The sequence below is a fragment of the Narcine bancroftii genome, chromosome 4 (genome assembly GCF_036971445.1).
Source record: "Narcine bancroftii isolate sNarBan1 chromosome 4, sNarBan1.hap1, whole genome shotgun sequence".
Classification (NCBI taxonomy): Eukaryota; Metazoa; Chordata; class Chondrichthyes; order Torpediniformes; family Narcinidae; genus Narcine; species Narcine bancroftii.
Window position 1 is genome coordinate 103,700,416 of NC_091472.1, and position 21,959 is coordinate 103,722,374.

The window sequence follows — 21,959 nt, forward strand, 5'->3', positions numbered from 1 at the left end:
AATAAAAGTAATGATCGAATCAAAGGAAGAATACTGACCCTAAAAAAAAGATGAAAAATACTAGTGCAGTTTCTGACATTTTTTCTCACAGAGAGTCAGAGAGTGCATCAGAACTGCGTTAAGTCTTGTGCTTTACTTTCTGGGGTCCTTATTCCGATTTTGGCACCCACCTCAGGCTGGTGCCTGGGCCAGGAGGCCCCCCCACCCCACCACATCAATACGCTAGTGCACAGATACATACAGGTCTCACTCACTACTGAACTGAAAAAGTAAAGGAGTATAGACGGAGACATGATTGTTGAGATAGTTTGGAATGGATGATAATAAGACCGATCAGAAAAAATATGATTATAATGTTAACCAAGGATAACAACATTTAAAATGAAAGAAACAATGGAGAAAGATCAGAAGAGCAAAAATACATGTTATGAAAATAAAAAGAACAACGTGATTTTACTTGGAAGTTACCACAATTGTGTTGCCAAGTCACATCTTTCACACCAATTTAATGAGTTTATTTTTTTCAAACCAAATTTTTAATTATTTCCCAAAATATTCCTACGCCCCACTAAAATATTCTTAAGCCTCATGCCCCACCAAAATATTCCCACGTCCCACCTTGAGAATCTATGATTCAGGATTTACTTCCTAGTGATTTGACTAATGATCTGAATAGTATTCAATTTCTTGTCCCACCTCAGCAGAGTGTAGTAGCATTCCATACACAACCTTAAATTATGTAGACATCTTCCCTAAGGCATGGTCTAGAAGAATATATTAGCTACCCTGCTTTCAGAGCTATCACACATGCAGAAAATGCACTCCTTCCACTTACATTCCAAACATTTACTTCAGATTGAAATTTATTTAGCTTGGATTCAGCATGATTTTAAAGAAAAACAATAATTATAGCAGCTTTCCGCAATTTTCCCATTTTATATATATATATATGAATATTCTGCAATGAAATTACATCACATATACCACTAATTGAAAGTTAAAACCAATTATAAATGATGTACAGATGTGAGAATAAATATTACAGTTTGGATGAGAATTGAAGAGCACAAAATGCAGTCATTCCTCAACGATCTTGAGATGAGTACAGGAGCCCTTTGGATAAATTCTTCATGCCCCACTTGAAGTCACAGTCTCTGGCTACCGTTTTCCAAATTAGCTCCAATCAGTCTTAGAAAATAACACGTGCAAGTTCAAATAATACCTGGGAAAATTTAAAAAAAAACCAATTAGTTGCATTGATTAACTGAATAGCATTATATCTAATAAAATCATGTCACCTGTGCCATTCATTACATGAGGGATACTTTGGCCATCCTAACTTATTTATTTAGAAACATATCAGGGGCCTCCCATTATGGAGTTAATTTGTTTCTTCAATAATTCAAGTTCCAGTTTATTGCTACAAGATGCAGTGATAAATTGTTCTGAGAGCAGAGTAGTAGATATAATATAGAAATACAGAATTGTAGAGAGAGGTCAGTAGGTACAGAGCAAAGGTAACATAACTTTACTGCTGGATTGCTACAGTAATTTTTTGTTTGCTCAGTTAATTCAACAGTGGGAAAGAAACAGTCCTCAAGTCTGGGGGTACATGATCTCACACTCATGAATCTTCTTCCTGATGGGAGGAGTGTGAAAAGAGTGGCCAGCGTGGGATGAGTCTTTCAAGTATATTGGCTGCATTTCTAAGGCAGTGAGAGTTATCAGTGAAGTTGATGGTGGGTGTGTTGTAGTTTTGTTGCTGATACCCTACTTAGAAGCCCATTCCATGTGCTTCTTAACCACTGGATTAAGAATTCTTTAATTTCACTGTTTTGATTTTCAATAAATTTTGGATTCTGCGCTTATCATGGCTTAGTCTTTGTTTCTATATTCAAGGTTCCTCAATTATCATGTACTTACAAGCACGCAATCTTTTGTTTGCCAGTAAAGGGACCCAAAGAGGCATCATGAGTCCAGCTCCCCGACCAGGATGAGAAAGAAAAGAAAAACAGAATCCCTCCAGAGACACCAAGTGTCCAAGGATCTCACCATCTCCTCTGATGCCGCTGCCTCCTGCGCCCCTTATCCTCCATAGCCACACAGCCTCCTGTCTAGTCCAGTGGTGAACCCAAGCTCCAAGCATCCAAGTCACCTGCCCTTGGTTCCCATTCCCCGAGACCCTTTGGGAGCCCTACTTGCCATTGGACTCTCATGGATATCGGCCCCGATCCCTGGTTCCCACGAGCAGACTAATGAGAGTCCTTTGGCCGCCATGTTCTTGCTGGTCCACTTGATGCGTCCTATTCTGCAGAGTCTTCTCCTGGGCTTCTTCTTGGTAGTAGGAGGGGAAGTATTCCCTGTTCTGTTACTCCCCCTGACCCTGCAATCCTCGTGATCAAGCCAAGCATGGGTGCTGGAATCTTGGGCATGGACCCCTGTGCCTGTGGGTTCCCCAATGTAAAGGAAAATGCCATCAACCCCATTCTACAGGTAGTTTAAACCTCTATGGTTTAAATACCTTAAACAGCACCATTTTTCTTCCCCACTGTTTTCTCCCAAAGGCTGAGAAACTTAAGATTCTAAAGCACCTTTCATGTCTTCAGGATTTCCCCAGCACAATATATTAATGAGTGAAATCATTAAAAAGTGGCCAATGCTGTAGAACTTTCCACACAATTCATTACAGTGAAACTAGAGTGTGCCTTCAACTTGGAGAAGCTCAGTGGGTTGAGCAGAATGTGCTAAGGAATTGGGGTAATTTCAGGCTGAGACCCTGCATGAGGATCTTGAGCCGAAATAGACAATTCCTTCCCCCTCTTCCCCACCCACCCCAGCAATGCTGTTCCACCCAATGAGTTCCTCCAGCAGTTTAGAGACACACAAAGCTGCAGTTGTTGCAACCTGGAGCGAACACAGAGACATTAGAGAGACTTAGAAGGTTAGGCAGCATTCACGGAGAGAAATGGTCAGTCGACCACTTCTTGAGACTAAAGGGTCACGACCTGAAACACTGACTAAATCATTTCTCTCTGTGGATGGTACTGACCCGCTGAGTCTCTCCAGGTTCTCATTGTTTACTCCAGCGGTTTACTTTTTGCTCCAGATTTCAGCAACTGCAATCCCTTGTCTTCACATTGGCTTAAGTCTTTGCTTGACACAGGTTCTATATTTGAATGTCTTCCTTGTGCCCTGTTTATGCCTGCTGATGAAGAAAAGTGAAGAAAAATTAATGGAAATTTCAAAGAAGTCATTTTCTGATATAGAAAGGACTGTGATGCAGGTGTACATAGAATCCCTGATGGCACTCACAATGGTATATGATGCCCACAAAGGGTATTCCATCAAAGTGGGCCCAAATTTAAGAATTGGAACTTGTTCCACCTTTAGTTAAATGGGTCCAAACTTGGAAGGGATCTATCTGAAAGACTTGCCTTAGTTCTCTTTTCCACCTATGCTAATCCTTTCTGCTCTCCACTGCTTGAATTCCAACTCAACTGCCTACCAGAGACCCAACACTTAACTGCGTAACTCATCAATGAGATCCAAATTATTTCTGTAACCAACACTCAGACACCCAATTCTACCCCTTGAATTCCCATACTACTAAACCAATTCTCAGTTCTTCCAACCCTCTGACAGTATTGAACTAGCCCCTTCGACATCCTATCTCCCCTCTGACCCCACTCCTCCTACCCTCACCATACTCCAGGGCCCCCAAGTTAGCAGAAATTTTCTGGTAGCTCAGCAACAGACATGTCTCTGCTTAAGTTGCTTGGCTGGTTTTATTACATCTACTACACGGGAGTCTGAAGGAGGACTCCATGCAATGGCACTTTCATTCTTCACTTCAGGTACTGTAGAATTTCCAGATGAAAGAATTTCCATGCCTGACAAATTGATGGTGAAGATATTGCAAAGCTTCTTTTACATAAATTTCAAGTGTCATTTGCGAATTGGAATCCTCATAGCTTCAATTATTTTTGAATTGATGACTTCAATGTTTGTATTTATCTTCAACAACTCCAATGACCACATTACTTAACCATATAAATCTATATACTTTCCACCAAGGATACTAGAAACTGATACATTAACTTTGAATAGCTCATGGGAACAAAAATGATTTCCACTGACTTAGCAATAACTGAATGTACTCAAATCTTTCACAGGAATAAATTAATTTGAAAACAATATTATATTCAATAACTTGCTTATCAGTTTAGTCTATATTTATCACTATACCACTAAACTTTTAAATTGTATTGACAAACAATATTCAAGAGCATCAATTATATCCCACTCTATATTTATTCATGACCAGAAGTGAAATGCCCTCTTAAAGTCTTGCAAAATAAAGTGGGAAAGGGCCACAATGCTTGTCCCTGATTTTTGCTGACTGTGGCAATTTTATCCAATACCTACCAGATGATTGCAGTGATTTCCAACTATTAATTCCCAGTGGGAATGCCATATGTAAAGAGAGTACGGATATGACAATCCTGTTCTCTTCAATTGATTGACCACTGAGTAAATAAATCTTTGCTGGGATTTGAATCACTCTATTGCCTTCACTCTTCCACTGCAACATGCAAGAAAAGTTCAGCCCTGCATTAGTTTTGGAATTCCACATGACTAAGAAAATTAAAAAGATGCTTACATCAATTGAATTTAAATTGATGACATAGCCTGAAACATAAATTTTAGTTGCTGGAGAATCAATCAGTGCTTTGACTTCACATGTTCAAGTGAACTGCAATCCAGATGAGTCTTTGGCAGACCTATGCATCTTCTCTGGAACTAAATTATCTGTGGTTTGGTTCTGGATTTACCATTGCTTTTTTAAGGTTTTAGTGCCATTTTTCTGTTACCCACTAGGAAGCCTGCTATAAAGGTAGAAGTATTTAACATTTTCTTTTTGAAAATCACAGGTCAGAAGCAAAACCCATTATAAATGGAATTCAACGCGACATGTAAAAAGACCATTTGAAACAGCTTTGCACTTATTATTAGTCTGTATATTTGAGCAAATGACCGATTTGGAGGCACGACCTACTCTTGAAGATGGCGAGAGTTCTTTAAACAAATGCAAAAAATTAAACAACTTTCTATTGATGCTGTAAGCCACAGTGGTCAAATTTGACTGGAAAAGGGTGACATAAAATCTCATACAATTTCTGGATTTGCTTATAATTTGGCACTAATTCAAACTCCTGGAGAGGCCTGGAGAACAGCTGGACAGGAAACAGAACTCTCCCACTGCTGCAGTTGAGGGTGTGTCTTAAAATATGGTGCAAAGGTCCAGTAGAGATTTTCAGATTGAAGAGAACTCTGTTTGGCTTACGCTGCATCCTCAAAATGGGGATTGCCTGCTCAGGTCAAAAGTTTCCCATGGCTCAGTACTAAATGTCATCAGAGAAAGAGAAAAACAGCAAACTTAGCACTTTATTGCCAGTGGGGTTTAGATCTGGAATAAGTGAATCACTTTGGGCTGCTAAGCAATGAATATTTTATTCAGTGGAATAAAATGATTGACCCCAGTAGTTGTTTGACCTACTTCAATAGAAATGAGAGTCACAATCATCCACTCGAGGCGCAGTCCGTGCTTCTCACTCAGATGGTTTCGCATCAAGTCTGTCAGTTCTGTACAATGCTGTAGCTTTTCATTAATCACCTGCAGGATTCAGAACATTGTTATCTCAAAAATGATGGCAGATGCCTTGAAATCTAAAATAGATAGAAAATTAGGGAAAAAACAAATCAGGACGTCAGACAACACTGGGGGGAAGAGAAACAGTCATTGCTTCAGGTCAAAGGCCTTTCACCAGAGCAGTTCTCATTTCCCCTGATGTGCCCTAACCTCCAGAGTTTTCCCAACATGTTCTGTTTCTCTCTCAAAAATGTTGCATCTGAACAAAATCTTCAATTGTTCAAAATGCAATGCAGTTCCATTTCGGCACAATTGATACGCAAGTCTAATAGCAAGTTAGTCAGGCATTATTTCATTACATTGCACCAAATCTTAATTAAATGTAAACTGCCAACATTTACTTTTACAAATTATAATGAGTTATTTATCTTATACATTGCACAATATATATGTGCAGCAAAACTCATGCTGCAGCTGGACAGGTACTTCATTAAAAAAACAAGCGAAATAAGACACAGTTAATTAAATTGAGAGAATATAAACAAAACATAGATAATAGGTATTCTATTTTTTACTTCAGATCTTTGGTATAAATGTATTCAAACATGCTTGTCCCTAACTTACTGGAAGGTTCATAAGAGAGGGTCTAACAACATACTTCCCCACTGGACTCCAGCATTTGCACGAATCTACTGGAGGTACCAAATCTGTACTGGGTTAAGCAACTAGAAACTTTCACCAGGTAGTCTAACCTGGGACAGAATCCTCCAACATTTCTTTTCCAATAAAGTTTTAGTGTTGCATGTTTGGCCTAGAAATATGACTTAAACAATTAGCTGTAAGTTCATTAAAGTGACAATTTTTAAAAGATGTTTATTTGAATTTTAGGTGTTGAATAAAGCTTCTGTATATCAGGGATTCTGAATGTTGGTTTCTCAGGAGTTTTGGCAGTCTTGAGTGACTGTGATACTACACCTTGCACTACCTCCTGTACTTTTTTTCTAATTTTATTTTATTAGCACATGTAACAAAATTGCATACAGAACTAGAAAATCCTATATATCAAAATCAATACATGCTTTTTTATCATTTTCTCCCCCTCTCACATGGAAAAACCCCAAGAAGAAAGGAAAGAAAAAGGAAAAAAAGAAAAAGAGAAAGAATAGACTGATTTTTAAACAATACTGGATATTACCTTATGAATAAATTGTGACCTAATTATTCTAACACAACTACCATTATATCTTTTAAATATGAAGTATCTTCTTTGGCTTGGCTTCGCGGACGAAGATTTATGGAGGGGTATGTCCACGTCTGCTGCAGGCTCGTTGGTGACTGACAAGTCCGATGCGGGACAGGCAGGCACGGTTGCAGCAGTTGCAAGGGAAAATTGGTGGGTTGGGGTTGGGTGTTGGGTTTTTCCTCCTTTGTCTTTTGTCAGTGAGGTGGGCTCTGCGGTCTTCTTCAAAGGAGGTTGCTGCCCGCCGAACTGTGAGGTGCCAAGATGCACGGTTGGAGGCGAGATCAGCCCACTGGCAGTGGTTAATGTGGCAGGCACCAAGAGATTTCTTTAAGCAGTCCTTGTACCTCTTTGGTGCACCTCTGTCTCGGTAGCTAGTGGAGAGCTCGCCATAGAACACGATCTTGGGAAGGCGATGGTCCTCCATTCTGGAGACGTGACCCACCCAGCGCAGTTGGGTCTTCAGCAGCATGGATTCGATGCTTGCGGACTCTGCCAGCTCGAGTACTTCGATGTTGGTGATGAAGTCGCTCCAATGAATGTTGAGGATGGAGCGGAGACAGCACTGATGGAAGCATTCTAGGAGCCATAGGTGATGCCGGTAGACGACCCATGATTCGGAGCCGAACAGGAGCGTGGGTATGACAACGGCTCTGTATTTAGTACAATAAAACACTATTGTGCAATACATAACACAATCAAAATCTAAGTACATATATTAAACAAAACACACAAACGTCATCTAAAAGTGTAAAATTAAATAAAATTTTACCGGGGAGTGACGAAGTTCGTACCAAATTCTACCAATTGACGTATTATAATTACTTATAAAGCTATAAATACCAATCTTTTACCTCCTGTACTTAAGTACACAAAAAAAATGGCGCCAGCGATCAGCGGTGACTTTCTGCGACTCCAGAAACCTTTCCTTTTAAATACTTACCTTCTGACCTGCTTTCACTGCAATGGCCAGCATGCAGATCTTCTCAATAACCAGCTGCTAAACTGCATTAATGACTTTCAGATCTCCCAGACAATGGCTGAGTCAGGCTGGCTGGAATGTGGAAGCCTAGAAGGGCCAGGCCTCCACCAAGGTCAAGGGTAGAAATGTGGCAAGAGGGCAGGGATCCAAACTAGACTGAAGCACAGGGCTTTGAGTCCTCCCCTACCATCTATACTAGCGGCAAATGTTCAGCCATTAGAAAATAACATTGACAACCTCAAAGCAAGGCTGCTTTATCAGAGACAAGTGAGACAAATCTCTGTTATTTGCTGCACCAAGACTTAGCTCACAGAGAACACTCTGGACACCACAATCCAACCAGAGGATTTTATCATTTAAAGACTGAATTAGAACTTAGATTCTGGCAAAGAGAGAGCGGCCAGCATGTGCTTTTTAATTAATACTGACTGATGCACAGATTTTGGGTTTATGTTGGCCTCCTGCTCCACTGCCTTAGAGCAAATCTCGATTAAATGTAGACCCTTCTATCAACCTGAGATTTCTCATGTCATTCTCACCAGTTTACATCCCTACCGATGCAGTTAATGAACAAGAGATGTCCCTACCCGATGCACTACAAATAATAGCCAGTAACTTTAAACCCTGCCTGATTATCACCAACATATAAACTGCTGTACCACAGACCTAGCACATTTGATCATTGCTACACCAAGATAAGGAAGGCTCACCTTCTTCCCTGAAACTGAATTTTGTCAACTCAGATCACCTGGCTGTGCTCCTGCCTTATAGACAGAGCCTAAAAAAGAGAGGCTCCAGAGATCTGGACAGACAGAAGGTGGTCATAGGAGGTTGAAGAACAGTTTTCAGGACTGCCTTGAGTCAGTGGACTGGTTGGTGTTCAAGAACTCAGCTGAGAATCTGAATGATTACACCAGGGTTGTCACAGATTTTATCAAAACAGCTGTGGACGAGTGTGCCTCCACCAGAGTATTCATGGTTTTCCCCTGGATGAACAGTGAAATCCAGAACCTGCTGAGAGCCAGCTCACAGGCATTTAAGTTCAGGAAACCAGAACACTACACATGGAGCAAGTACGACCTACAGAAAGCCATTTCCCAGGCGAAGTGGAGATTTCAGACAAGAATGGAAACAACAAAGGATAACCGAAAGCTGTGGCAGGGTCTAAATGACATAACCACTAATATTAGGAAGGGTCATGGCTGTCACGTGATAGCACTGCCACTTACCTAGTCAGAGGACACACCAGCTGCCAATCAAGGTTTGGTTCCACCCCACCCATTAGTGCACACCTTGCTATTGGTTCCATGTAAATTACCTGGACTGGACCCTCAAGCCTGCCTGTACTTGGCTTTGGATTAACCCTCCTGGCACCGAGCCGTCAGTCTCTTCTAACAACCTGGGCTGGAACCTCCAGCACTATAAAGGTGCCATGTGTACTTTGTTCTTGCTCTTTTACAGCTTGGGACCACCCTGTTTCACTTCAGGTCTATAAATGTGGAAGGGTGCTGGAGAAACTGTTGGTAAGATGTGCACTGTTAAGATGGTTGGGAGTGTTTAATTAGTGTCCCTTGTAGCATAGAGCCGGGCCTGCACTGAGTCAAGGGGTGATGGGGCATCATAGTGATTTTTCTTTGTCTATTGTATGTACCAATTCATTTTGTGTGTGTGTGTATTTTGTTCCCACACTATTTTCTATTTTCCCCACATTCGTTATTGATTGTCTGCTATTTCTTTCCCACAGCTGTTGTAAACTCTGTGTGTGTGTGCATGCTGTATCAGTTACCATTTCCCACATTTGCCTTCTGTAAATAAAATCCTTCCCTACCAAAACTAAGTTCAGAGTCCTTGCCTTTGAGACCTACCAAACCTGTTTCCTCACTCACACCACCACTATAAAATTAAATCTGGTGCAGTAGGAGACAGCAAAGCTTCACTCCCAGATGAATTCAATGCCTTCTTTGCCCAATTTGACCACAAGAACAAAGAAGAACTACTGAACACTTCCATATCCCCTGATGATCCTCTACTGTCAGTATCCAAAGATGACATGCAGGCAGTCTTCAGGAGAGTGAATCCAAGGGAAGTATCTAGTCCGGACGGAGTACCTGGCTGAGTACTGAAAACCTGTGCTGATCAGCTGGCCAATATATTCACAGATAACTTCAATATCTCACTCCAGCAGGGCATGGTACCCATCTATTTCAAACAGGCCTCAATTGTACCAGTGCCCAAGAAGAGTGTGGTAACCTGCCTAAATGACTACTGACCAGTGGCACTCACATCCACAGTGATGGTGCTTTGAGAGGCTGGTGTTGAAGCATATCAGCTCCTGTCTGAGCGAAGACATGGATCTGTTCCAATTTGCCTACCATGGCAACAGATCCATGGCAGATCTCATCTCACTGACTCCACACAAAGCCCCGGAACACCAGGACAGCAAAAATGCATAAATCAGGATGCCCTTTATCAACTAGAGTTCGGGATTCAACACCATCACCATCCCCTCAAAGCTCCCTGACCTGGGCCTCAGTACACCACTCTGTAATTGAATCCTGGATTTCATCACCTCCAAACAACAATCAATCAGTCTGGATTGGTAAGAATATCGCCGTCAATTCTCTATCAGTACAGAGCATCACAGGCTGTGTTTTTAGCCCCCTGCTCTACTTGTTTACACCTATGACTGTGCAGCTTGGTATAACAACATCTACAAATTTGGTGACAATACCACACTAGTGGGTTGCATAAAAAGGGGCAGTGAGTCAGTATACAGGAGGGAGACTGAAAACTTGGCCAAATGGTTCACCAACAACAACCTTGCACTCAATATCACAAAATCCAAGAAGCTGATTGTTGACTTCAAAAGGGAAAATAGAAAATAGTGTGGGAACAAAATATACTCACACACACACACAAAATGAATTGGTACATACAATAGTCAAAGAAAGATCACTATGATGCCCCATCACCCCTTGACTCAGTGCAGGCACAGCTCTATGCTACAAGGGATACCATTAACCATCATCGTGGGGATCAGAGGTGGAAAGGGTGAGTAAATCTAAATTCCTAGGAGCACAATCTCAGAGGACCTTTCCTAAACTCAACTCACTAATGTCATTGTGAAGAAAGCATCAGCACCTCTACTATCTCAGGAGTTTGTGGAGGTTTGGTATGAAATCAAAAACCTTGACAAACTTCTACAGATGTGTAGTGGAATGTGTGCTGACTGGCTGCATTACGGCCTGGTGTAGGGGCACCAATATTTCTGATCGAAAAGCCCTACAAAGGTAGTGGACACAGTCCAGTACATCACAGGAAAAACATTTCCCCCTAGAATTGTCTATCTTGGGGAAAAGACCATGAGTATTCACTTTATCCATGCCCCTCATGATTTTATAACCCTCCATAAGGTCAGTCCTCAGACTTCTATGGAGCAGCAAGGAAAGGCAACATCCTAGTGAATCTGTAATCCAGAGGTCTGAATGCTAAAGGCTGATGTATATGCAACCATACTCAGCTAGAAATGCTGTGTGGAAGACTATTATCACAGAAGCCAGTCTTGACCAATTTAATTTACTCATGTGTAATCAAGTGATGGCTGAGAGCAATAGATTCAGAAAAGGCGTGTCCAGTCAGCAGCCCACTGTACCAGTCGCTCCACTGAACAATTCAGGAGGTTGTCCAACTATGCCCTATGAATGGCAGGAATAAATCACAAAACAACCAGTCTACTTTCAATCATCAGCTAATGGTAATTACTCTCCAAGAACCTGCTCACTGATGCCCAGTTTAAGTTTGGCCAAGACCACTCAGCTCCAGACCTCATCATGGCCTTGGCCCATACGTTCCTTTCTTTCTCTCCCACTGATGCTGCTCGACCGGCTGATCCTTCAGCAGTCTGCTTGGCTCCAGATTCCAGTATCTGTGATCTCCTGTGTGTAACCATGGTTCAATAAGCTGAATTGTGGAGGTCCACACATCAAGAGGGAAGCACACCAGTGGTTGGAGTCACATCTCACACGATGGTTTCTGGATGCCCAGTTCATTTGGCAGGAATTACTTAAAGTAGCGTCCTAGACCCAACCACCTTCAGCTTCTTCATGAATTATCTTCCTTCTATCAGCAAATGAAAGGAGATACCACTGGCAGAAATTGCCCTCCAAGTTACACACCCTTCTGACTCAAATACATCACAATTCCTTCATCGTCATTGGACTGGTTTGCACTGGTTCAAGGAGGTGGTTCAATGACGGATGAACTTTGTCAGCAATACCTGAATTCTGAAAAATGAACCTAGTAGTGATGTGGAGAAATTCCACCATTTCCCTTTATCATAAACCAAACAGACCCAATTAGGGCAGGTGCTATGCTTGTAAAATACCTGTAAGCTCAGATCACCAAACATTGTAGCCCTACATCTGATTTACCCTCTCTCTCTCAGTATAGCTTCTCATAGACACCATAGAGTTAAATATGTTCTTTCTACATAACTACTAAGAATGAGAGGAATTAACCTCTCATTTCTTGGGTCTGCACACACCTTGACACGCCGGTTGATGTTCAGAAACTGGCAGGTTTTGTCATAGAGTTGTTCTAGGTGCTCTCTGTCCCAGTAAAAGTCAGGCGTCATCAGGAGATCTGAACTCAAGTTGATACGATGTCTGCAAGGGGATAAATTTATGGTAATACCAGGCAGGTCAGAACTGAGAGTGCCAGTGCCATTAACTAATCCAGTAGTTAGCCACATCTATTAGTTAGATTAACTAATCCAGTAGTTAGCCAAAAGCAAATACAGTATGTTAAGGCAAATCTGAAATGAACAATGCTTCTCTTTCAAATAAAAAGTTCTTCATTTTTCTCAAGTCACACCTTTATATATTGTAGTTTGCTCCTATATGAAGGATATTTTTTGCACTGGGATTACTATGAATATTTATTATCTATCTACCTTAAGTATTTATTGTCTTTTTCTTTTTTTAATTTTTTTTATTTTTCACACTATGAACCATATTAATCAAAATACACACAAACATTTCCCTCTTGAATATACAGTGCCATTTTCTCCCCTTTTTTTCCCCCTACCTTCCCTCCCTCCTTCCCACCCCCTCCAAACCCATTAAATGTTCAACATATACAATACAATAAACCCATTAAACAATGTCATCACACAATTAAAACAAACAAGAAAATTGTGTCATCTATTTTTACACACTGGGTCAGTTCATTTTGTCTTCTCATTTCATTTTATAATTTTAGGGGGTGGAGGTCCGTGGTAGGCCCTCTCTGTTGTGTTCCATGTACGAAAACTGAGAAATGAAAATGGGGAAAAGGGGAAAGATGGTGGTGAGGAAGCAGAAATGAGATGTAAACAGAGTATGAGATGGCCATGTTGAACTATATGACTATAAATATTAACGGAATACATAACCAAATCAAATTTGTTCGGATACTGTGACTTTATTTTTTCCAATGGAATACATTTATTCATTTCCATGTACCATTGCTGTATTCTCAGGCTCCCTTCTGATTTCCAGGTTGACATTATACATTTTTTTGCTACTGCTAAGGCTATCATAATAAATCTTTTTTGTGCTTCATCCAGTTTAAGGCCTAATTCCTTACTTCTTACATTACTTAGAAAAAAGATCTCTGGATTTTTTGGTATGTTGCTTTTTGTGATTTTATTTAATATCTGATTTAGATCTTCCCAAACTTTTTTCACTTTCTCACGTGCTCAAATTGCATGTACTGATGTTCCTGTTTCCTTCTTACAGTGAAAACACCTATCTGATAATGTTGGATCCCATTTATTTAACTTTTGGGGCGTGATATATAGCCTGTGTAACCAATTATATTGTATCATGCGTAACCTCGTATTTATTATATTTCTTATAGTTCCAGAGCATAACTTTTCCCATATTTCATTTTTTATCTTTATGCTTAGATCTTTTTCCCACTTTTGTTTGGGTTTATACCTTATTTCATCATTTTCTTTCTCTTGCAGCTTGATGTACAATTCTCTTCTTTTTGTTGTATCTTCCCTTGTTGCAAATTCTTTATCTGTACTTACTATTTCCCTTTCCAACTGCTCTGTTTCCCGATTGTAGTCCTTTTTCATCTTAGTTACATAACTTATTATCTGCCCTCTGATGAAGGCTTTCATTGCATCCCATAATATAAATTTGTCTTTCACTGATTCCGTATTTATTTCAAAAAACATTTTAATTTGGCGCTCAATAAATTCTCTAAATTCCTGTCTTTTAAGTAGCATGGAGTTTTTTTTTTTTTTTTTAAATTTTTTATTTTTCACACCATAAATCACATTAGCCATGATATACACTTTTTCTTTTTCACACATTTACAGTGACTTTTTCTCCCCCCCCTCCTCCCAAGCCACCCCCCCACCCCCCCACTCTCATCCATTTTAGGTATACAATCTAGGTTGCATTAATTCAGTCAGACAATGTTGTCATTCAACAAAAATACACCAGAAATTCTACAGAGTCCATTCTTTTCTTTCCTTCTCCTTCCATCAACTTAGGTAATGTTTGTCCCCGGTAGGTTTTCGCTATTGTATTTAATGTAAGGCTCCCATACTTGTTCGAATATTTCAATATTATTTCTTAAACTATATGTTATTTTTTCTAATGGAATACATTTATTCATTTCTATATACCATTGTTGTATTTTCAAATTATCTTCCAATTTCCAGGTTGACATAATATATTTTTTTGCTACGGCTAGGGCTATCTTAACAAATCTTTTTTGTGCATCCTCCAAATCAATTCCAAATTCTTTGTTTTTTATGTTACTTAGGAGAAAGATCTCTGGATTCTTTGGTATATTGTTTTCTGTTATTTTATTTAATATCTGATTGAGATCATCCCAAAATTTTTCTACTCTCTCACATGTCCAGATTGCATGAATTGTTGTTCCCATTTCTTTTTTACATCGAAAACATCTATCAGATACTGTTGGGTCCCATTTATTTAACTTTTGCGGTGTAATGTATAGTCTGTGTAACCAATTATATTGTATCATACGTAGCCTCGTATTTATTGTATTTCTCATCGTTCCAGAACATAATTTCTCCCATGTTTCCTTTTTTATCTTTATATTTAAATCTTGTTCCCATTTTTGTTTAGTTTTACCATTTGTTTCCTCATCCTCCTTTTCTTGCAGTTTAATATACATATTTGTTATAAATCTTTTGATTAACATTGTATCTGTAATCACATATTCAAGGTTACTTCCCTCTGGTAAACTCAAATTGCTTCCTAATTTATCCTTCAAGTAGGATCTCAGTTGGTAATATGCCAGCGCTGTATCTCCAATTATATTGTACTTATCTCTCATTTGTTCAAAGGATAAGAATATACTTCCTGAAAAACAATTTTTTATTCTTTTAATCCCTTTTTTTTCCCATTCTCTAAAGGAAAGGTTGTCTATTGTAAAAGGGAGTAGCTTATTTTGCGTCAATATTAGTTTTGATAATTGATAATTTGTTTTATTTCTTTCTACATGGATCTTCTTCCAAATATTGAGGAGATGATGTAATACTGGAGAAGTTCTATGTTGTACCAATTTTTCGTCCCATTTATATAATATGTGTTCAGGTATCTTTTCCCCTATTTTATCTAATTCTAATCTCGTCCAGTCTGGTTTTTCCCTTGTTTGATAAAAATCTGATAGGTATCTTAATTGTGCGGCTCTATAATAATTTTTAAAGTTTGGCAATTGTAAGCCTCCTTGTTTATACCATTCTGTTAATTTATCTAGTGCTATCCTCGGTTTCCCCCTCTCCATAAAAATTTCCTTATTATTTTCTTTAACTCTTTGAAGAATTTTTCTGTCAGTTGTATTTTGCAATGCCTGAAATAAGTATAATATCCTTGGAAAAATGTTCATTTTAATACAGTTTATCCTTCCTATCAGTGTTAGTGGTAGATCTTTCCAATGCTCTAAATCGTCCTGTAATTTTTTCATTAGTGGATTATAATTGAGTTTATATAATTGGCCTAGATTTTTGTTTATTTGTATACCTAGGTATCTTATTGCCTGCATTTGCCATCTGAATGGAGATTCCTTCTTAAATTTTGAGAAATCCGCATGATTCATAGGCATTGCTTCACTTTTATTTACGTTTATCTTGTAACCCGACACTTCTCCATATTCCTTCAATTTCTTATATAATTCTTTTATTGATAGTTCTGGTTCTGTTAAGTACACTATAACATCATCCGCAGATAGACTGATTTTATATTCCCTGTCTTTTATTTTTATTCCTTTTATATTATTATCTATTCTTATCAATTCTGCTAGTGGTTCTATAGCTAGCGCAAACAATAAAGGTGATAGTGGGCATCCCTGCCGCATTGACCTGCTTAAGTTAAATTGCTTTGATACATGTCCATTTACTGTCACTTTCGCTAACGGTCCCTTATATAATGCTTTAATCCAATTAATATACTTCTCCGGTAAACTGAATTTTTGCAATACTTTGAACAAATAATTTCATTCTATTCTGTCGAAGGCCTTCTCTGCGTCTAAAGCAACTGCTACTGCAGGTGCTTTATTTTCTTCTACTGCATGAATTAAGTTAATAAATTTACAAATATTGTCTGTTGTGCGTCTTTTTTTGATAAATCCAGTTTGGTCTAAATTTACCATTTTCGGTACCTGTTCTGCTAATCTGTTTGCTAATAGTTTAGCTATTATCTTATAGTCTGTGTTTAGCAAAGATATTGGTCTATATGACGCTGGTAAGAGTGGATCTTTCCCTTGTTTTAGTATTACTGTAATTATTGTTGTTTTACATGAATCTGGTAAGCTTTGTGTTTCATCAATCTGGTTGATTACATCCAGGAGGGGCGGTATTAATAAGTCTTTAAATGTTTTGTAGAATTCTATTGGAAATCCATCCTCTCCTGGTGTCTTATTATTTGGTAATTTTTTTAATTATCTCTTGTATTTCTACTATTCCAAATGGTTCTGTTAATTTATTTTACTCCTCTATTTGTAGTTTTGGTAGTTCAATTTTAGTCAAAAATTCCTCTATTTTCCCTTCTTTCCCTTCGTTTTCAGTTCGGTATAATTGTTCATAGAATTCTCTAAAGTTTTCCTTAATTTCTTTTGGATTATATCTAATTTGTTTGTCTTTTTTCCTTGATGCCAATACCATTTTCTTAGCTTGTTCTGTCTTAAGCTGCCATGCTAGGATTTTGTGCGTTTTTTCCCCTAGTTCATAATATTTCTGTTTTGTCTTCATTATATTCTTCTCTACCTTATATGTTTGTAATGTTTCATATTTTATTTTTTTATCCGCCAATTCTCTTCTTTTAGTTGTATCTTCCTTCATTGCTAATTTTTTTTCTATGTTTACTATTTCCCTTTCCAACTGCTCTGTTTCCTGATTATAGTCCTTCTTCATCTTGGTTACATAGCTTATTATTTGCCCTCTAATGAATGCTTTCATTGCGTCCCATAGTATAAACTTATCTTCCACTGATTCCGTATTTACTTCAAAATACATTTTTAATTGTTTTTAAATAAATTCTCTAAAATCCTGTCTTTTAAATAGCATGGGGTTTAATCTCCATCTATACATTCTTGGAGGGATGTCCTCTAGCTTTACTGTCAATATTAAGGGTAAATGGTCCGATAGTATTCTCGCTTTATATTCTGTTTTTCTTACTCTATCCTGCATACTAGCTGATAACAAAAATAGGTCTATTCTTGAGTATGTTTTATGTCTAGCCGAGTAGTATGAGTATTCCTTTTCTTTTGGGTTTTGTTTCCTCCATATATCCAAAAGTTTCATTTCTTGCATTGATTTAATTATAAATTTGGTTACTTTGTTCTTCCTGTTAATTTTTTTCCCCGTTTTATCCATATTTGGATCCAAATTCAGGTTGAAATCCCCTCCTATTAGTATGTTCCCTTGCGTATTAGCTACCTTCAAAAAGATATCTTGCATAAACTTTTGATCTTCTTCGTTAGGTGAATATACATTAAGTAGATTCCAAAACTCCGAATATATCTGACATTTTATCATAACATATCTCCCTGCTGGATCTATTATTTCCTCTTCTATTTTAAATGGCACATTTTTACTAATTAATATAGCCACTCCTCTTGCTTTTGAATTATATGATGCTGCTGTTACATGTCCTACCCAATCTCTCTTTAATTTCTTGTGCTCCAATTCAGTTAAGTGTGTTTCTTGGACAAATGCTATATCAATTTTTTCCTTTTTCAGTAAATTTAGTAGTTTCTTCCTTTTAATTTGGTTATGTATTCCATTAATATTTAAAGTCACATAGTTCAGCGTAGCCATTTTATACTTTGTTTATCTTCTCCTTCCGTTTTTCCATCATTACCTTTCCTCCTTTTCCATTTCTGTTTTCTTATTTTCAACTCTTTATAAGACAACATTCCTACAACATCCAACATTTTTCTTATTCTCCTATTTATATCTTCTTTATCCCCAATCTCCCCTTCCCCTCCTGAGTTGTCCTTTATCCCTTGTCGGACAACCACATCTCCCCTCTCCATTTGGGTTTGCGAATTCACTCGCAAGCGTCAACTGATTTTGCAGTGACCGCTATTTCTCCCCACCCAGCCCTCCCCAGAAAAGATTTCACTTTTCATATGTAACAAAGGTCACTCTTTTAATTCCCTCCTTATTCTCTCTATTCCATTTCCTTCCCTTATTCATTCTTGTCTATACTATCTATATTTTCCTCTAAGTACAGATACCTTCACATATGCACATTTTATCTATTCACTCTTATACCTCTTTACCCACATACATATCAATCATGATCATTTTTACTCTCATTACCCGTCTTCATCACTCAGTCTATTTTTGTAATTGTTCTGCAAATTTTCGTGCTTCTCTGGGTCCGAGAATAGTCTGTTTTGTTGTCCTGGTATAAATATTTTCAATACCGCTGGATGCTTTAGTATAAATTTATACCCTTTCTTCCATAAAATCGCCTTTGCTGTATTGAACTCCTTTCTCTTCTTCAGGAGTTCAAAACTTATATCTGGATAAATGAAGATTTTTTGCCCTTTATACTCCAGTGGTTTGTTGCCCTCTCTTACTTTTTCCATTGTCTTCTCCAGTACCTTTTCTCTTGTAGTATATCTTAGGAATTTTACTACAATAGATCTTGGTTTTTGTTGTGGTTGTGGTTTAGGGGCCAATGCTCTATGTGCCCTTTCTATTTCCATTTCTTGCTGTAGTTCTGGACATCCTAGGGTCCTAGGGATCCAATCTTTTATAAACTCCCTCATATTCTTGCCTTCTTCATCTTCCTTAAGGCCCACTATCTTTATGTTATTTCTTCTGTTATAATTTTCCATTATATCTATTTTTTGAGCTAACAGTTCTTGTGTCTCTATCGCTTTTTTATTTGATTCCTCCAATTTCTTTTTTAAGTCTTCTACCTCCATTTCTGCTGCTACTGCCCGCTCTTCCATCTTGTCCATTTTCTTTCCCATTTCTGTTAAGGTCATATCTATTTTATTCATTTTCTCTTCTGTGTTGTTTATTCTTTTTCTTAAATCATTAAATTCCTGTGTTTGCCATTCTTTAAATGACTCCATGTATTCTTTAATAAGAGAAAGTACCTCCTTTATCTTGCCTTTCTCTTCTTCTTCTATTTCACTGTACTCTTCCTCTTCTTCTTCCTCTGGGTTGGCCATCTGTTGTTTCTTTGTTGCCCTTTTCTTCTCTTCTTTCTTGTTTCCATTGTCTTCTGTGGTCTCTTCTTGCTGCAGGTGTTCTGCAGCTGTCGTTGCTGGCTGTGGAGATCGACTCCCCAGCTGGTCCCCCCTCCCGTCGGTGTGTTTTTTTTCATGCGCATCGCGCATGCGCGAGGAGTTGCGCATGCACGGTTGCGCACTTTTTCTCGGCTCAGCAAGCCATTTTTGTAGTCCATTATCTACCGACCTGAGGGAGCGGGTTTCTCTCTCCACCGCAGGCCTCTTCGAACAGGTGAGGCCTTCACCTTCTTCCTCCGTTGTCTTCTCTTCCTCTCTTCTTACCGTTGCTTTCGATTTTTCTTTTTTTGTCGCCATCTTCTTTCCACCTTTATACTCACTTTTTTTTCACTTTTATTTCTGTGCCTTTGTGTTTTCCTTTGTTTTTCCCGACTTTTCTGGAGAGGGCTGGAGTTCACTGTCCGGCCACTACTCCATCACGTGACTCCTAAGTAGCATGGAGTTTAATCTCCATCTATATGTTCTTGGTGGGATATCCTCCAGTTCTATTGCTAATAACAGGGGTGAATGATCACATAACAATCTAGCTTTATATTCTGTTTTCCTAACTCTCCCTTGGAATGGGCTGACAACAGGAACAGGTCAATCCTTGAGTATTTTTTATGTCTACTCGAATAATATGAGTATTTCTTCTCCTTTGGGTGTTGTCTCCTCCATATATCCAAATGTTGCATTTCCTGCATTGATTTAACCATAAATGTGGCTACTTTGTTCTTTCTGCTAGTCTTTTGTCCAGTTTTATCCATCTTTGAATCCAAATTAAGGTTAAAGTCCCCTCCTATCAATATATTCCCCTGTGTATCTACAATCTTCAAAAAAATATCTTGCATAAACTTTTGATCCTTTTCATTAGGTGCATATATATTGACCAAATTCCAGAATTCTGAATATATCTGACTCTTTATCATTACATATCTCCCTGCTGGATCTATTATTTCCTCCTCTATTTTGATTGGTACATTTTTATTGATTAATGTAGCTACACCTCTGGCTTTTGAGTTATATGATGCTGCCGTTATGTGTCCTACCCAGTCTCTCCTTAATTTCTTGTGTTCCACTTCAGTTAGATCCCTTTCCTGCACGAATGCTACATCTATTTTTTCTTTTTTCAGTAAATTTAATAGCCTCTTCCTTTTGATTTGGTTATGTATTCCGTTAATATTTATAGTTATATAGTTCAACATGGCCATCTCATGCTCTGTTTACATCTCATGTCTGCTTCCTCACCACCATCTTTCCCCTTTTCCCCATTTTCATTTCTCAGTTTTCTTTTTTTGAACGCACTGTATGACAACACTTCTAAAACATAAAATACTTCAACCACTCCCACATCTAAAATTCCCTTAACCCCAAGTGTTCCCCCCCTCTCTGAGTCGCCCCTTGTCCCTTGCCGGGCAACCACAACTCCCCTCTCCATTCGGACTGCGAACCCGTTCGCAAGTGTCAACTGATTTCACAGTGATTGTTATTCTTTCCCACCAAACCCCCTCCAGAAAAGACTTTTATCTCACGTTACAACAAAGCTCCCCTCTTTTCTTCTCTTTTTCTTTTTTTAACCCCTCCTCTTTTCCCCCCTTCTCCCTTACTTCCCTCCTTTAGTTCTTACTTATACATTATTTTTACATCTTTATATATAATTTGTCATCGTTCTTTGTTCTTGTTACATCTCTTCAACTCTCTTTCTGTCTTGTAGACGTTCTGCAAATTCTCGTGCTTTCTCCGAATCCGAGAACAGTCTGTTTTGCTGCCCTGGGATAACTATTTTAAGCACCGCTGGATATCTTAACATAAATTTATAGCCTTTCTTCCATAGGATCAATTTTGTTGCGTTAAAGTCCTTTCTCTTTAGGAGCTCAAAACTTATGTCTGGGTAGAAATTTTTTTTTTGACCTTTGTACTCCAGTGGTTTTTTGTCTTCTCTAATTTTATTCATTGCCTTCTCCAATATATTTTCTCTTGTCGTGTATCTCAGAAATTTTACTAAAACAGATCTTGGTTTTTGTTGTGACTGTGGTTTCGGGGCTAATGTTCTGTGTGCCCTTTCTTTTTCCATTCCTTCCTGCATTTCTGGCATTCCCAGGACTTTTGGGCCCATTCTTTTATAAATTCTTTCATACCTTTGCCTTCTTCATCTTCCTTAAGGCCCACTATCTTTATATTGTTTCGCCTACTATAGTTTTCCTTTATATCCATCTTCTGAGCTAACAACTCTTGTGTTTCTTTAACTTTTTTGTCACTTTCTTCCAATTTTCTTTTTAAGTCATTCATTTCCATTTCTACCGCCATTACACGTTCTT

At 38.5% G+C, this 21,959-nt stretch overlaps 2 protein-coding genes across 14 annotated transcripts in view; one reads left to right on the top strand and one right to left on the bottom strand.

Annotated features, from left to right (window-relative positions):
• Positions 1–21,959, top strand: part of armt1 (acidic residue methyltransferase 1) — a 167,068-nt gene that overhangs the window by 25,862 nt on the left and 119,247 nt on the right. The gene's annotated exons all lie outside the window — the stretch shown is intronic.
• Positions 1–21,959, bottom strand: part of rmnd1 (required for meiotic nuclear division 1 homolog) — a 115,955-nt gene that overhangs the window by 1,871 nt on the left and 92,125 nt on the right. For 5 of the 9 annotated variants that reach the window (XM_069932283.1, XM_069932281.1, XM_069932280.1 and 2 more), the window contains 4 exons: positions 12,416–12,536; positions 5,558–5,674; positions 4,426–4,582; positions 917–1,222 (listed from right to left, as the gene is read on the bottom strand). In XM_069932283.1, the coding sequence (XP_069788384.1) occupies positions 1,212–1,222; positions 4,426–4,582; positions 5,558–5,674; positions 12,416–12,536 (406 nt within the window). In that variant the 3' untranslated portion in view covers positions 917–1,211. Of the gene's footprint in view, positions 1–916; positions 1,223–4,425; positions 4,583–5,557; positions 5,675–12,415; positions 12,537–21,959 lie in introns of those variants that run through there. The other 4 variants (XR_011355974.1, XR_011355973.1, XM_069932284.1 and 1 more) reach the window with 3 other exon arrangements.